The sequence below is a fragment of the Hoplias malabaricus genome, chromosome X2 (assembly GCF_029633855.1).
Source record: "Hoplias malabaricus isolate fHopMal1 chromosome X2, fHopMal1.hap1, whole genome shotgun sequence".
NCBI lineage: Eukaryota > Metazoa > Chordata > Actinopteri > Characiformes > Erythrinidae > Hoplias > Hoplias malabaricus.
The window spans coordinates 34,687,858-34,704,880 of record NC_089819.1 but is presented as its reverse complement, the minus strand read 5'-3'; the positions used below and the strand labels follow the sequence as shown (position 1 = coordinate 34,704,880).

At 42.7% G+C, this 17,023-nt stretch overlaps 1 protein-coding gene across 4 annotated transcripts in view; it reads left to right on the top strand.

Annotated features, from left to right (window-relative positions):
* Positions 1–17,023, top strand: part of LOC136676403 (mitochondrial sodium/calcium exchanger protein-like) — a 63,504-nt gene that overhangs the window by 16,056 nt on the left and 30,425 nt on the right. For all 4 annotated transcript variants that reach the window (XM_066653392.1, XM_066653393.1, XM_066653394.1 and 1 more), the window contains 2 exons: positions 4,636–4,692; positions 15,436–15,566. In XM_066653392.1, coding sequence (XP_066509489.1) covers positions 4,636–4,692; positions 15,436–15,566 — 188 coding nt within the window. The remainder of the gene's footprint in view (positions 1–4,635; positions 4,693–15,435; positions 15,567–17,023) is intronic.

The window sequence follows — 17,023 nt, the reverse complement described above, 5'->3', positions numbered from 1 at the left end:
GGTCAGAAAATTCCCACAGGTTCACATGAGTCCTCCGCCATGATAATGACCCAGAACACACAACTCAATAATGGCTAAGAACACAACACTGGACTATACTGAAATGGTCTTGTATGAGCCCTGATTGGAATCCTATGAAACATCTATGGAAAGAGCTGAAAAAGTGCAGTGTGGAAAATACAACTGTCGAACATGAGAATGGGCCAAACTATACTTGTTGACAGATGCAGAAGTCTCAGTCAGAGCTACAGAAATAGGTTATTGTTTCAGTGTCTCTAAATGTTGTGCAACAAAATATTAGTTAAAAAATAATTTAAAAAATGAAATGAATGATTAAGGGGCCAGTGTCAGGACAGAACAGAAAGCTGACAGTCGCGGAACACAGTAAATAGTTCTTTTAATGACGTTATCCAAAAGAGTAATCACAAGTCAGGCAAAGTTAAAAAAACAGGAGCGAACAGTACCTCAGAGGATGGGCAAAAACCGTAGTCAAAAAACAGGCAGAGTTCAAAAACCAAAGAATACAAACAGTACCAAAAGGGACAAGGCAGAAGACGTAAACCGGGAAAACAGGCAGGAAGTAGACAACAAGAAATCGTCAGACAGATTACAAGAGAACGCGTTGTATACTGGGGTGAACCAAAGCAATACTCGGCAGAGAACAGTTCACTGAAATGGGTTTTTAAATGGAGACAAACAGGTGTGTGTAATTAGAATTATGGAGAGGGAGATCGGTGGGTAGTCATGTGACTGACGGGTGCATTCTGGGAATTTGAGTCCTGAGATGTAGGCGTGATAGCCAGAAACTGAGCACCTCAAACCGGTTGGTAGAGGTGAAGACTGGCTGCGGTGGGGGGGACTTCGGCTTCCCACGTCCGCGCTGACGCTCCCAGCACGGAGCTGGAGTAATGATGGCCGTCCCGGTTAGCCGCCGCAATGAAGGAGCTGGAGTGCAGACGGCCGCGTAGGAGGCGTTGCGCGCTGTCTCGAGCCTCGTCATCTCCTGCTGGAGCTTTGTTTGCTTCTCCCGAAGACACTGAATCTGGTGGCCCAGCTGCTCGAACTCTGTGTTGAGCCAGGAGATTGCTCATTCCTCCGTGGTCGTCATGACTGAAGTTATGTAATAACATAATTTTGGGAGTAGAACCATGCCCGAACTCCTCCTCAGCTCTATATATACCCAGCAAATTCACGTCATTTCCGCGTCGGACAAACTAGCTTCATTTAGTTCAGGAGACGGATCTCGACTCAACTATTTCACTACTTCATCTCGCTCCTCCACGCTGGGTCGTTTCTGCTGATCCCCATATTCGGAGCCGTGTTTGGCCATTATCAAGCCCACCGAGCCTCATGTTTTAAACTTGCTCCGGCTAAACAGCTATGGGACTGCCTGATATTTAAAGTTACATTGGATAATGGCTTGGAATCTGCAATATTTATGCACATCACCTGGGCACTATTTCACCTACACTGCTTGCCAAGATGGTCCTATTTGTAATGTTGGAAAAGAAAGCAGACAGCATGTTTAAGCCTTCATTCTGAATCGGCTCCTCTTTCCCTATGAACACTGCCTTGATTGACAGCATTGCATCCATTTAGACACAGCCCTTCATGCTGGTTTCATTCCCCCTTATCCTCTCCACACATCATCCCATCCCCTCTTTTTATCATCCCACCCCTCCCTTTGTAATCCCAACCCCTCTCTTTATTATCCCAACACCTTCCTTGCTCCTCCTCTCCATCTGTCTCTACGCATCACCCCACCCCTCCCTTTATCATCACAATCCACTCTTGCCTCCTGCCTGGCCCTCTGGGCACTAAATGCAGTCTCCTTGCTGCACAGCTTCCCCATCCTAGATTCAATCTCATCCTGTCGCATCTCATTCTCCCAGCCTCTACATCAGCAGCTTTTGTACTTCGTGGACGCTCATCCCAACCTCTTCAATTTACAGCCGTGCCATACCCTGCCTCTAACTTTACAATTCTCACTTTTCTATTCAGGTGCTGCTACAGACCATTATCCTGACTCCTCTGCTGCTTTGCTTCTCCCGGCCTCCAGTTTCCAGTTCTCCAGCTTCCAGTTTGTACTCTCTTTTCATACCGGACCCTTCCCTGTGCTGCCTTGCTGCTCACACTCTACATTTTCTAGCTTCTGCTCTGTTTTCAGGTGCTTCGGTGGACCTTCATCCCCCACTTTTTTTGCTGCTGCACTACTCCCAGTCTCTGACTTTCCAGCTCTTCATCTTCTCAGGTGCTGTTATGGACAATGTCCTAATCCTCTCCCCTTTGCAGCTGTCCGACACCCCGCCTCTTCCTTTACGGCACACCCTCTCTCCTGATGTGGACCTTCATCCTAATCCCCTTCCCCTTGCGGTTTGGATACATCCTGCTTTTTCCTTTACAGCCCTCCTTTCTCCTACCGCAGACCTTTGGCCCAGCCTCTCTCTTTCCGATTATGCGGCTCCTATCCTATTTCAGTCCTCACTCCGTATCAGGTACTGCCATGGACCTTCGTCCCATTCTCTCCTCTTGGCAGCCACGTTGCTCTCAGCTTCCAACTTTCCAGCTCGCGCCACAAGACCTTCATCTATCTGCTAGCTACTGCACCTCACCCTGCCTCTTATGGTACTGTTCACACTGATTCCTCCAGCAGCTGTGGGCCTTCAACCTGACCTCTTCTCTTCACAATCATGCTGCTCCGAGCCCCTAAGTTCCAGCTTATGCCCTCAGGTGTTACCTTGAACCAGCACTCAGGCACTTGACGCCACATCAAATTCAAATAACCTTCTTACATGCTGCCTCTTCTCTGGCACCTGTTTTTCATCACCATCTAGGCATCCTAGCTATCTTTGCGTCAACTTTCTACCTTGTTCCTTTACTTGAGCGCCTCAGCACTTTTGGATTTGTCTCTTTCAGAGTTCTCTCTGTCTCGCCATTCCTGCAGTGCTGACCCTTTTTAGGCTTCTTATTTGGCCTCATCTGTCATCCCTCTAGATCACCCTTCCGTTCTCAATTCGCTCTATGCCATTGGAGAGGCACCACCATGGCAAAACTGTATTAATTGACTACAAGGCTGCTACTAATCTACTTTCCTCCTATTGTTGTCAGCCTCAGACCCCTCACTATTTCCCAACCACCATCAATTACACTGTAATGGCATTTTATTTCTTTTCTTTTATTGTATCATTTTAAATTGTTTTAATGTTTTAACCATTTTAAATTATTTTACTCTTTTTATGTAATTGTTTTATTGGACTTTTATGATTTTTATTCTGGCTTTTAATTTAACTGTTTATTTTTCTGTAAAGCACATTGAATTGCTTCTGTATGAATACTCTGTGGCATTTGAATACTCAAATTACCAATCACTGTTATCATCATAATCAATAAAGGACATTCAATTTACTCAACCGGGTGGCACGGTGGCGCAGCAGGTAGTGTCGCAGTTACACAGCTCCAGGGGCCTGGAGGTTGTGGGTTCGATTCTCGCTCCGGGTGACTGTCTGTGAGGAGTTGGTGTGTTCTCCCCATGTCCGCATGGGTTTCCTCTGGGTGCTCCGGTTTCCTCCCACATTTCAAAAACACACGTTGGTAGGTGGATTGGTGACTCAAAAGTGTCCGTAGGTTTGAGTGTGTGAGTGAATGTGTGTGTGTGTCTGTGTTGAAGGACTGGCGCCCCCTCCAGGGTGTATTCCTACCTTGCGGCCAATGATTCCAGGTAGGCTCTAGACCCACTGCGACCCAGAACTGGATAAGCGTTTACAGATAATGAATGAATTAATTTACTCAATGCTATTTCTCTACCGTCTCACGTGACACTCAGTCACATAAAAGTCCCTAACCCCTTTTCATTTACCTACACACAATCCAGGACACCAATCAAGCCCTCGTTCAGAGTACCTGAACCTGTCCATGCTTTAGCACTTAAAGACCAGCATTCCTGTAAATTTTGGGGGTTCGACTTTATACGCATTCATAAGCCACCCTGAACTCCTCCCCAAAGACTTACTTAATGTAACTCCTCACCAAATACTTAATTGACATAATTTTGGGAGTAGGACCACACCCGAACTACTCCTCTCAGTCCTATATATACCCCGCAAATTCACGTCATTTCTGCATCAGACAAACTTGCTTCATTTAGTTCAGGAGATGGATCTCGACTCGACTTCTTCACTATTCAGCTCACTCCTCCGCGCTGGGTCATTTCTGCTGATCCCCAAATTCAGAGCCATGTTTGACCATTATCAAGCCCACCAAGCCTCATGTTTTAAACTTGCTCCCACCCCCACCCCATCTCCACCCTTTTCTCATATTTGTTTATTCAACAGGGGGTGGGGTGGGGGGGTCTGGCTTTATACGCATTCATAAGCCATCCTGAACTCCTGAATATTAGTTAGTAATATGAAAACATCAACAAAAGTGGTAGAGGTAGTAACAGTGAATTTAGAAAAACAAAGTACAGCTAACAAGGATAAGTAAGCAAAATATTAGCAGTAAAGACTTTATGTAAGCGTATAAAAAGCTTTGAAACTTTACTAAGTAGCAGCAAACATTCAAACTGAGCGCGCAAACTGTCAAAACTTATCCACTGTCTTTTGGTGGATAAAACTGTGCTATTCTTTGTGATTACAGACATACAAACTGAAGACTCGTATTCAGAGAACCTTAATGGAAACACAGATGTCCACGGTAGGTGATACTCTAAAATACATATTGAACTGGGATTTCACTTTTTGATCAAAACGATCTCCATTTGTTAAATTCATTTATTTATTTGCATTTGATATATTTGGACACTAAAAATACCAGCTGTCAGTTTTATGACACATTTACTAGATGTATTTACTACATGAAATTGTCAGAATTTTAAATACTATGAAATCAAAGGGAATATACAAAGTGACACACTGTTATTGCTGGAATCTAGTCAAGGCCACCTTTTGCTTCGATGGCAGCTTTGCACATGCTTGGCGTACTCTCAAACAGCTTCATGATTTCATTACCTAGAATGGTTTTCAGTGAACAGCTGTGGCCTTGTCAAGAGTGTATTTATAGAACTGCTCGCATTCTCAAATTGTTTGAGACCATAACTTGGATTGTGCATAGGTACACAGTTTTATACAGTGAATAGCCCTATTCTACCAATGACTAGTTGGAATATGTGTCTATCTGTCCGTTTTGACTTGTATATATACACAGGACATTTTCTCATAAGTTTACATACCATGACGGAATTTATGATTTTGAAATGTGTGTGTGTGTGTATGTATGTGTGTGAGTGTATATATATATATATATATAGAGAGAGAGAGAGAGAGTTGCGCTCTAAGTATACATACCATACATGTGCTCTAAGTGTACATACATATCATTGAATGATAATACAACAACTTTTCTTTAATTCATGGTTAATTGTTGGGTGAAGCCATTTCAAAATCATAATTCAACATATATTAAATTTCTTAGAGGCATCAATAGCTGATTCCAGAGTGCTTCACATACAGGTGCTGGTCATAAACCTAGAATATCATGAAAAATTTTATTTCAGTAAATGCCATTTAAAAAGTGAAACTTGTATATTATACTTATTCATTACACACAGACTGATATGTTTCAGGTGTTTATTTCTCTTAATTTTAAATTGTTTTTACTTCATGTCTTAATGCAAAAATATTTAATTTCCTCTGCTTTAAAATTGCTATTATGGAGACACTGTATTTTTCTTGAATCCTCTGGCAAAAAAAAGTTAAGCAATTGCTGAAGGATACATAGAAGATAAATGGCATGCAGTCAGATTTTGTGACAGTGTGTCACGCCTACATCTCAGGACTCAAATTCCCAGAATGCACCTGTCAGTCACATGACTACCCGCCGGTCTCCCTCACCAGAATTCTAATTACACACACCTGTTTGTCTCCCTATATATACCTCACTCTGAGAACTGTTCCCTGCCGAGTATTGTTTTGGTTCTCCCATGCATACAACGCGTTCCATTGTACTTTGTCTGACGGTCTCCTGTTGCCTACTTCCTGCCTGTGTTCCCGATTTACGTCTCCTGTCTTGTCCCTGTTGGTATTGTTTGCATTCTCTGGTTTTCGAACTCAGCCTGTTTTTGACTACAGTTTTTGTCCATCCTCTGAGGTACTGTTTGCTCCTGTTTTTGAACTTTGCCTGCCTTGTGATTACTGTTTTGGATAACGACATTAAAAAGACTGTTTACTGTGTTCCGCGACTGTCAGCTTTCTGTTCTGTCATGACAGAATACTCGGCCAACATGCAGACAGCGGACACAGATGCCGTCAGAACGGCTATAACTAGTCAGGGCCAGATGCTAGGTCAACACCAGCAAATGTTGGCTAGCGTAACTCAATCTGTTGATTCTCTCGCTCAACAACAACAGAGTCAACAGCTCCAGCTGAAACAAGTGTTGGAGAGTGTTAACGCCCTTATAGCTCGTATTCCTGCTCCTAGCCCTAGTCCCAGTCCTCCTGTAGGGTCTGTCAGTTTGAATTCTCGTTATCCTGTCAGTAAACCGGAGATTTTTGAAGGTGATCCGGCTAAATGTAGCGGGTTTTTATTGCAATGTTCTATATTTTTTGAGAATTCTCCTCCCAGTAACGACCAGGCAAAAATCGCTTTTTTGGTCTCCCATCTGTCTGGTAAAGCACTTGAGTGGGCCACCGCTATTTGGAACAATATAGTCAGTAACACGTATCCCGAATTTGTCACTACTTTCCGGGAAGTATTTGACCATGCTACTGAGGGACGTTCTAGTGGTGAGATCCTTCTCACCCTTAAGCAAGGAGCCCGAACAGCTGCCGCTTATGCGTTAGAGTTTCGGACTATTGCTGCTGGTAGTGGTTGGAATGAACCTGCACTCATTAATGTTTTTCGTAATGGTCTAAATCCAGAAATACTCACGGAACTGGCTTGTCGAGATGACGGATTGACATTAGATCAGTTAATTTCTTTATCCATCCGCCTGGACCAACTCCTACAAAAACGTCCCCGGCCACCGTGTAAAAGACAAGAAGTTGTCAAGCGTCAATCCGCTCCTGGTTTTCCTTTTCGCCCGGTACAAGGTCAAGCTCCCTGTCCTAATCCTCCTTCGGATCCTATGCAATGCGATACTATGCGACTTTCTCATGAAGAGCGCCTTCGTCGTCTCCACGGTGGACTATGCTTATACTGTGGAGGATCTGATCATATTCGTCGTGATTGTACACACTTATCTCCGCGAGTCCGGACTCAAAACCTGGAGAGGAATTTTCATGCTAACTTGGTGAGTGTACCCACAAAAGGGTTAATATCAAAATCCTTTCTCATACCTGTCAAAGTGTACTGCCAAGGAACTTCTCTTGTCGTTTCAGCGCTAATAGATTCTGGAGCCGAAGGAAACTTCATTCAACAATCCCTCGTTACCCGGCTGGGAATTAAGACAAAACAGTTGTGCAAACAGATCCAAGTCCGAGCTTTTGATGGCCTTCCCGTTGGAGGAGATTTCATCTCACAAGAGACAGTTCCTGTTTGGTTCCAAACAAGTTTCCTGCATCACGAGTGGCTTTCGTTCTTGGTATTACCCAAGGCGGATTTTCAGATTATCTTGGGACTACCATGGTTAGGAATTCATAACCCCGCTATCTCATGGAGTCAACGCGAAATCACATCCTGGTCATCCTTCTGTCACACAAACTGTTTAGCCCTTAAAAACATTTCTATTCATTCCACTTCCGTGGAGAGTCCAGATTCAACCATGTCAGTAAAAATTCCTCCGGTTTATTCCCAATACTTAGAAGTCTTCAGTAAAACAAAAGCTACTAAACTACCCCCGCATAGGCCGTATGACTGTGCGATAGAACTTGTAGAAGGTGCTACCTTACCTAAATCACGTATTTATCCTTTGAATTTGGAAGAAGAAAGAGTCATGGAAGAGTATGTCAAAGAAGCTCTAACACAGGGGTTTATACGTCCATCAAAGTCTCCAATATCTTCGGGTTTCTTCTTTGTCAAAAAGAAGGATGGTGGATTAAGACCTTGTATAGACTATCGTGCTCTGAACGATATAACTAAGAAATTTGTATATCCTCTACCCCTTATTCCAGTTGCATTAGAGCAACTTAGAGGTGCTACCATCTTCTCCAAGTTGGACCTTCGGAGTGCCTACAATCTAGTGCGAATTAAGGAGGGGGAAACTGCTTTTAGTACTACCAAGGGACATTATGAGTATTTAGTAATGAGCTATGGGTTGGCAAACGCTCCATCTGTGTTCCAGGAGTTTATCAATGACATTTTCAGGGATATGTTGGGAAAATTTGTAATTGCGTACATTGATGACATTTTGATTTACTCTCCAGATGTTAAAACTCACATAAAACAGGTCAGTCAAGTGCTTCAGCGTTTAAGGGAGAATAACCTTTTTGTCAAAGGAGAAAAATGTGAATTCCATCAACAAACCATTTCATTCTTGGGATATGTTATCAGTGTGTCTGGTATAGTCATGGACGACCAGAAGGTTGAGGCGGTCGTAAACTGGCCAGTCCCAACTAACGTGAAAGAGCTTCAACGCTTTTTAGGGTTTGCGAATTTGTACAGACGGTTTATTAGGAATTTTAGTTCTATTGCAGCCCCACTTACTGCTTTACTGAAGGGTAGTCCTCATCGTTTGTGTTGGTCTGCTCAGGCCCAAGGTGCTTTTGAACGTCTCAAGACAGCCTTCACTACCGCTCCCATATTAAAACATCCTAACCCTGAACTCCCCTTTGTGGTTGAGGTAGACGCTTCAGAGACGGGTGTAGGGGCGGTACTATCTCAACGTAGTGGGGAACTTCCTAAGTTACACCCCATTGCTTTTTTTTCGCATAAATTATCACCTGCTGAACGAAATTATGGTATCGGAGATAGAGAACTTTTAGCGGTAAAGTTAGCTTTAGAGGAATGGAGACACTGGCTAGAAGGTTCTCTACATCCTTTCACAGTCCTAACTGACCACAAGAATCTGGAATATATTCGTACTGCAAAACGTATGAACTTTCGGCAAGCTAGGTGGTCGCTGTTTTTCTCCCGGTTCCGGTTTTCCATCACGTTTCAGCCAGGTAATCGTAACCTTAAAGCAGATGCGCTCTCTCGTTTTAATCAGAATGAATTAGGGGAGAAAGGTGAAGAATCAACTAAGTTTATACTACCTTCCTCCGTTTCGGTGGCAGCTATCAGATGGGAATTAGACGAACTGATTGCACAGGAAAATCGGTCAAAAGGAGTATCTGAAGCTTGTCCGGAAGGCAAAACTTATGTACCGCCAGAATTTCGTAATAGGCTGATTACCTGGGCCCATTCGTCACTGTCAGGTCATCCCGGAGAGAGACGCACTACACAGCTTATTCTAGCACGTTATTGGTGGGGGTCATTAAGAGCGGATGTACATGAATTTGTAGCATCTTGTTCAGTTTGTGCTCAGGCAAAGACACCTAAAACCCTTCCGGCAGGTAAATTAATGCCTCTACCTGTTCCAGAACGTCCCTGGTCGCATTTGGCGCTGGATTTTGTCACTGACCTACCTCTATCGGAGGGATTTACTACAGTCCTCACAGTTATTGATCGGTTCTCTAGAGGAGTTAAGTTCATCCCATTTCCTTCATTACCCACGGCCCTGGATACAGCTAAAGCTTTATATACACATATATTCCGTCATTTTGGAATCCCTGAAGACATTTTATCTGACCGAGGTCCTCAGTTTACGTCACATGTCTGGAAAGCTTTCTTTGAACATCTAGGGGTAAATGTTAGTCTCACCTTTGGATATCATCCCCAGAGTAATGGCCAGTGTGAACGGGTTAATCAGGAGCTGGGAAAGTTTTTACGAATGTATTGTCATGAGAATCCACAAGACTGGTTCCAGTACTTGGTGTGGGCAGAAATAGCCCAAAACTCCTTGGTTAACTCGACTACAGGTCTCACCCCATTTCAGTGTATATTAGGTTATCAACCCCCGTTGGCACCCTGGACTGCAGCAACATCTGGAATTCCATCAGTCGACTCGTGGATGAGACGCAGTGAGGAGGTGTGGGAGGAAACTAATCTTCACATCACAGAGGCCCTTTCCCGATATAAGGAACAAGCTGATAGGAACAGATCAAATTCCCCGTTATTCCAGATTGGAGAAAGAGTATGGTTGGCTACAAAGGATATCAGGTTTGAGGGGAGGTGCAGGAAGCTCCTTCCCAAGTATATTGGTCCTTTTCGTATTTCTGATAAAATTAGAGGTCGCCCGAGAGGATCAGTATCTAATCCCGCTCCGTCCCTTCCTATGTCTCGATCCAGAATCCCACGTCAATCTCAGTCCTCCGCATGTGCAGAAGTCCATAGCTCCGGTGACTCTGTTCCGCTGGGTGGTCGTGGTCGTCCTCGTTCCAGGCCTCCTCCGGTGTCTTCGGGGGGGGGGGGGGGGTACTGTCACGCCTACATCTCAGGACTCAAATTCCCAGAATGCACCTGTCAGTCACATGACTACCCGCCGGTCTCCCTCACCAGAATTCTAATTACACACACCTGTTTGTCTCCCTATATATACCTCACTCTGAGAACTGTTCCCTGCCGAGTATTGTTTTGGTTCTCCCATGCATACAACGCGTTCCATTGTACTTTGTCTGACGGTCTCCTGTTGCCTACTTCCTGCCTGTGTTCCCGATTTACGTCTCCTGTCTTGTCCCTGTTGGTATTGTTTGCATTCTCTGGTTTTCGAACTCAGCCTGTTTTTGACTACGGTTTTTGTCCATCCTCTGAGGTACTGTTTGCTCCTGTTTTTGAACTTTGCCTGCCTTGTGATTACTGTTTTGGATAACGACATTAAAAAGACTGTTTACTGTGTTCCGCGACTGTCAGCTTTCTGTTATGTCATGACACAGTGCCTTTGTCTTGTTACTATAAATAAAGGTTTTTACAAAGATGGCTCAGTTTATCTCTGATGGCCAGCATGAGGCTTAAACCCAGGTCAAAGGTAACATGGTGAAGTAAAAGCAAAATAGGCAGTTTTAGTTTTTACCCAGGCCATTTAAATGTTCAAAACATATAGGATTCAAGCAAATTATATCACATTTTCACTCACTAAAAACAACATAGCTTTTTTTAAAAATTTAATATAGATGTGTGTGTGTTTGTGTGTGTGAGAGAGAGTGAATGTGTGCTTCCACACTGTTTAAATCACTGTGAGGCTGCGGGAATGATTAAGAGGAAAGCTCTACCAGTGATAAGAAGCTGATTCTGAACGAAAGTTGAGCGCGTTGTATTGCATATTTATTCAATTACATGTACACACAACAGTATATATTTGATCACTTATTTTTTTATATTTTAGGGGAAGCTGAGCTTCCCTTGCAGTCTTAGAGCAATTGCCTCTGTAGCATAATGTACACACATTATTATGGTAAAGAACGTCAGTTTATTGAACAGTTTATTCATAACTATATGTAAAATTATTTGCCCCTTTTCCTGTTTAATTTAAAATTGTATGTTTGAAAACGATATTTGCAAATTCTCAAAATAAGCAAAAAATCATATCAACTGTACTATGTCTTAAACATTTGTTGTTTACTGGCTTGGCATATTCTGGGCAAGTAATACTAAGGCTACGTTCACACAGCAGATAAAGAGGCCCAGTCATACGTGACACAGATGTGTCGTTTATGTGGCTGTGTGAACAACACAAATCACATTGAATCTGACTTTTTCACATCAGATTTGGGCCACTTTCATATGATCCATCTGTGGAAATTCGTCTCGGTCTGAAGGGCCAGGTCAGAATTCATGTGACTTTTACGTCACTCTGACTGCTGAGAATAATCTCAGGACTACGATCCAAAGCATTTTTTTTTTTTTCATTTTAATGGAAATTGGAAATGACCGGGTCAAAGTATTTCTGTTTTGTAAATAATACTGGGAAATGAACAACCTGTTAAACTCCTGAAACCAGGTTCCTGGTTTGGAAATTTGTGTAAAGGTGGGTTTTATTTTAAAATAAAACAAACAAGAGAAGACCTTTTTTAGTAGTTCTACTGTATATCAGTTTGATATTGTTCGTGTCAGTATGAAGCTGTATAAATGTGGCTCATTATGTCTGTGCTCGTCGTCTTCTCTTTTGAGACTCGTGTTAGTGAGAGACCCGGAAATCTGCACTTAGCTTGAAAGAAAAATCAGTTCAATCAGTCTTTAATTAATACTCTGCTTTTAACATAGAACTCATTTGGTATAATGAAAGGGGGAGGGGGTGGGGGGTTCTGTGACACAGTGCTGCTGTAAAACACCAGTCCGGTCCCATTCCTTCATTTAAAAAACGAAAGTGCTTTGTATGAAACAGATTTCCTTCTGGTCAGCGCCTGAAGCCTCGCTCTTTGTGCATGCTCAGTTTAGGAGTGTGATCTGTTCACACTGATGTCAGATATAGGTCATTTTATACAGACAGTGTGAACAGAAGAACAAATATCTGATTTGGTCACAAAATCAGATTTGGTACACTTTTACCTGTTGTGTGAACGTAGCCTAAGGTACTCGCCCGAGAGCCAGCTGCCAGGAAGAATCTGTTGCCTTCCCAAGTTCAGCGAACTGTGGTGGTGGATCCGCAGATCATTTCTCATGTTTGTTGTATTGGCACCTTTTACAGTCACGGTTTAATAACAAATCCGACTGTTGTCGCAGTGTACCACATTGTGTACAGTGTACTTTATACTTACAGCTGCTTAAATAAAACAAATACTAAGATAGATAAAGTGTATCATAAAAAAAAAGTGCTGCAGACAGAATCATAAGCAGGAGATATTCACAGCCATTTGTTTAGAAATACACTTAATTGATATTCTGTTTGTTGGGATTGAAATAAAAAAATAATATGATCGCGGTCAGCGCAAATCAACGAGGTTAGCTCAAATAATCACGATCATGCAGTTATGTAATACCTAAGTCATACCTGCTCTATGGGTGTCCAGATCATTAAAGACCAGGGTGAAAGCAAGCAATCTTTGCAGAGCAAGAGGTGACATTTGACATTTCCTGATACAGGGGCCAAACGTTAGCATAGATTTTGTAGTTCTTTTAAATGTGACCCTTGGTGTTCTGGTGTCTCAGTGGGGCTGGATTGTAAGAGGAAGGGGTAGTGGATGAGCAGGTGAATTTCTGGTCTGCAGACAGGTGAGGGTTGAGACAGCACAGAACTCACTCTGGAATTTCACCCTGGATTATGACCCAATGTTCATGACCTCCACAAAGCTGATATGATTTAGGTGGTGGATAATTCTCAGCACTGCAGTGACACTGTCATTGTGGTGATATGTCAGTGTGTGTAGCACTCTTAGGGGTGGATCAGACACAATACTGCTATAGGAGATGTTAACACCTGTTTCCACTAACTGTCCAAACTTTGAGATACACCTATTTTATTGGTCCACCTTAGACAGTTGCTCATACATTCTCAGCACTCTAGTGACACTGACATTGTGGTGATATGTCCGTGTGTATTGTGCTCTTATGAGTGGATTAGACAGAGCAGTGCTGCTGGAGATTTCAAACCTTTGTCCACTCACTGTCCACACTGTTACACACGTACCTTGTTGGTCGAGCTTATAGATATAAAGGCAGAGACAGTAGCTCATCTTTTGCATCACAAGTTGTGCCGATTGTCCTCTAGTGCTTCATCAGTGGACACAGGACACTGTCGACTGGAGGACTATTCTCAGCCCAGCAGCGATGCTGAGGGCTTTAAAACTCCAGCACATAAATCATACCTGCTGTGTGGGTGTCCTGACCATTGAAGAATAGGGTGAAAGGGAGCAATGAATGTATGCAGAGCAAGAGGTGGACCCCTCTCTGTAATTTTAGACCTACAAAGTGCTCCTGTGGACAGTGTAGCTGAATACATGGATACTGAACGTAGAAATAAGGAGGTGGTCATAATATTAGGGTTGCTTGGTGTAGGTCTGCATTTATGTGTTTATGTCCTCTGGCCCTCTCTGACTGGCATGGGGGAGGGGAGGGGAAGAGGTGACAGTCAGTGTGTGAGGAGGAGATGGAGGGGTTGACACGGGATTCTGCGTAACAGAGAGAAATCTGCAGGCATAGATGAGACGTAACTGACATATTTGAGCATGAAGTGGTCTCTGGCTAAAAACCCAATATGGCCAATATGGACATATGTGGTATCATGAGAATCGTGAAGAACCTGAAGTTTAATAAGTATCAAAAAAATGTGGAACTTTCATTACTGTGTGATTGCAGCGTCTGCTTAAAAAAAGCAGTGCAGCTTGCCTTCAAAACTTCACATAACAAACAGCTGTAACTCAAAAATTCTTTAGCCATAAGTTATGTAAAAAAACACAAGCTCCTTTCCCATGGTCTTCAGAATATATCTATCTCATCTTGCTGGTACTGCATCTCTAGGTGGCAGTGTAATCAATTAATAACCTATGCAACGAGTTGCTGTCTAATTGTAGTGCCCCCTTTCTGTGCAATGTGGTCACATTTGGCACACTACTTCAGAGTAATGACATACACATATGTACCAAGTTTTGTTTGATTTAGGCAAAGTTTGTTTGAGTTATCGAGCCCTGCCCATGCATATTTGTTGAATAATTGTCGCAACAGCGTGTCAAAAGTTCAACAATGCATTTTTTGACAATAGATATAATTGCAAAGTTGTAAGACACTACGCAGAGTATTCAGTAAAGCATTTGTGAGTTATAGCTGTATTTGCCTGATTTTTGGAACGCAAGCTCCACCTATGTACTTGGGCAGAGTCTGGAAGCTGAGCAGTGATGAAATTCCAACATTTTTTTTTATAATTTTAAAATTCAGGTTCTTAGGTTTCTGCTGATACATATGTCCATATTGGGTACATTTCCAGGGACTAGTTCGTGTTCAAAATGTGAGTGATTTTGCATATTATGCAAATTAGCTCAAAATCTAAGTAGGTGGAGCTTATGGGTCCTTGAGGCTTTTTTGTAGGGTCTGACCTGAGGAATCAGGGGAAAAAAGAATTTTGTGTCTACGTCACACGGGGTAGGAGATACTGATGGTGACCATTCTACCTCCTTTTTGCAAACTTTTTGCAAATTAGAGACATATCTGTCACATTTTCTGTCAGTTGGACTAGTCAACCCTAACAAAAGTGTTGAAATTTAATTGACCAATGGCAATCTAATCTTAAATGTATTAATTTCCCACATAAAGCTTTTGTTTAAAGATGCAGTATTTCATCATTGACATCATTGACATTGAAAGTACTTTGTGAATAATTTTAAATTGAATTAATTTATATGACATAATAGAATCTCATAATGCATTTTCTATTCAGAATCCCATTATTTGTTTCCATGTGATTAGAGATTCCCAAAACTTCACGTGTTTTCAGCAAGTAAGTGCAATTTTGTCATGTTTATGTTGCTATTCCAGAGGTGGAGTATGAACCTTTGATCCCCTTCACTGAGACAACCAGTAACATCTTCCTAAAAGGAATTAACCCTGTGGACAGCAGGACCTGGAGGAGAAGCAATTGGGGCTGGAAGGCAATCAAAATTATCCAGGTTACACACATTTACAATACTTTTGTTCATAAATATGAAGGTGTCTCTTCTGAAATGAACATATCGATTGGGAATGTGTACCTCTTTGCTACACCAACAGTCTCTACACACTGCAAAATCAGCAATATCACTGTGAATATGTGTTTGATTCTGACTCATAAACATTAGTCAAATTCTGATTGTTGAAAATTAATTTTGGATCAGAAATTTCTCTCTAAACTCATCCTAATTCAACAGGGTATTCAACAGAGCCAAAAACTTTAGAGAATGCACATCCATAGTTCCAAGAAAGTTTACCCCTTAAGCCAATCCCTGTGAAAGCATTTCATTTTAGTTCTGTGTCTGTAAGAGTGAGTGCACCTTAATGTATTAGAAGGCACTCACATAATCATAACCCATTTTTTGATTGGTTATTCGATTGGCGGCGCGTGCGTGAACACGCGTGCAGCGGCTGCTCCGGAACCAAGCGGGCTTTTGTTTTTTTAAATACGTTTAAAAACGTTTTTTTTTTTCATTTTTATTTATAATATATGGATGAAGGAACACCTGCAGTATGTATATATCACCGCCAGACACTGCTTCAATATCGCAAACAGGCAATATACAATATCAGCAATGACCTCCAGGAGACGCTGCGGAGGCCAGGCCCTGAAGCCTCGACGTTTCCTGATGCCGGTGGCCGGGGAAGGAGACGACGCAAGCGGTGTGAGAGGAGACAGAAGCACGGCAAGCGAGGGGGGATCCATGCTAGGCTAAGTGCTAACCCGAGCCGGCAGGCTATCCCTTCTCTATTTCTCTCCAATGTCTGCTCACTGGATAATAAACTGGACTATATCACACTTCAGCGAACTGCACGGCGAGAATACAGAGACTGCTGTGTTTTTGTTTTTACGGAGACATTCAGCTAGATGGGCTAGCCGCGTTTTGAGCCGACAGAGACCCAGCGCTATGCGGTAAGACTCGCGGAAGTGGTTTATGTGTCTATATCACCACTGAATGGTGTAGGAACTCTGAGCTGGTCTCTGCTTACAACGTTAGTGGAGTTTGTGGCTGTGAGATAGACCTTTTTATTTACCTCAAGAATTCATCATTGTTTACATAATCGCAGTCTATATTCCTCCCTATGCAAACACAAATCAAGCGCTGTGGGAATTATACGAAGCCATAAGCGATTTCCAAAACAAACACCCGGATGGCCTGGTTATTGTTGCTGGAGATTTTAATCATGCAAATCTCAAGAAAGTGTTCCCTAAATTCCACCAGTATGTGAATTTTGCTACGAAAGGAGCGAATACGATGCCATATCCACCACGCTCCACCTGGCACTCACCCACCTGGACAAGAAAGACACATATGCTCGAATGCTGTTCATAGACTTCAACTCAGCATTCAACACCATCATTCCTCAGCACCTGATCGGGAAGCTGAATATACTGGGCCTTAACACTTCTCTCTGC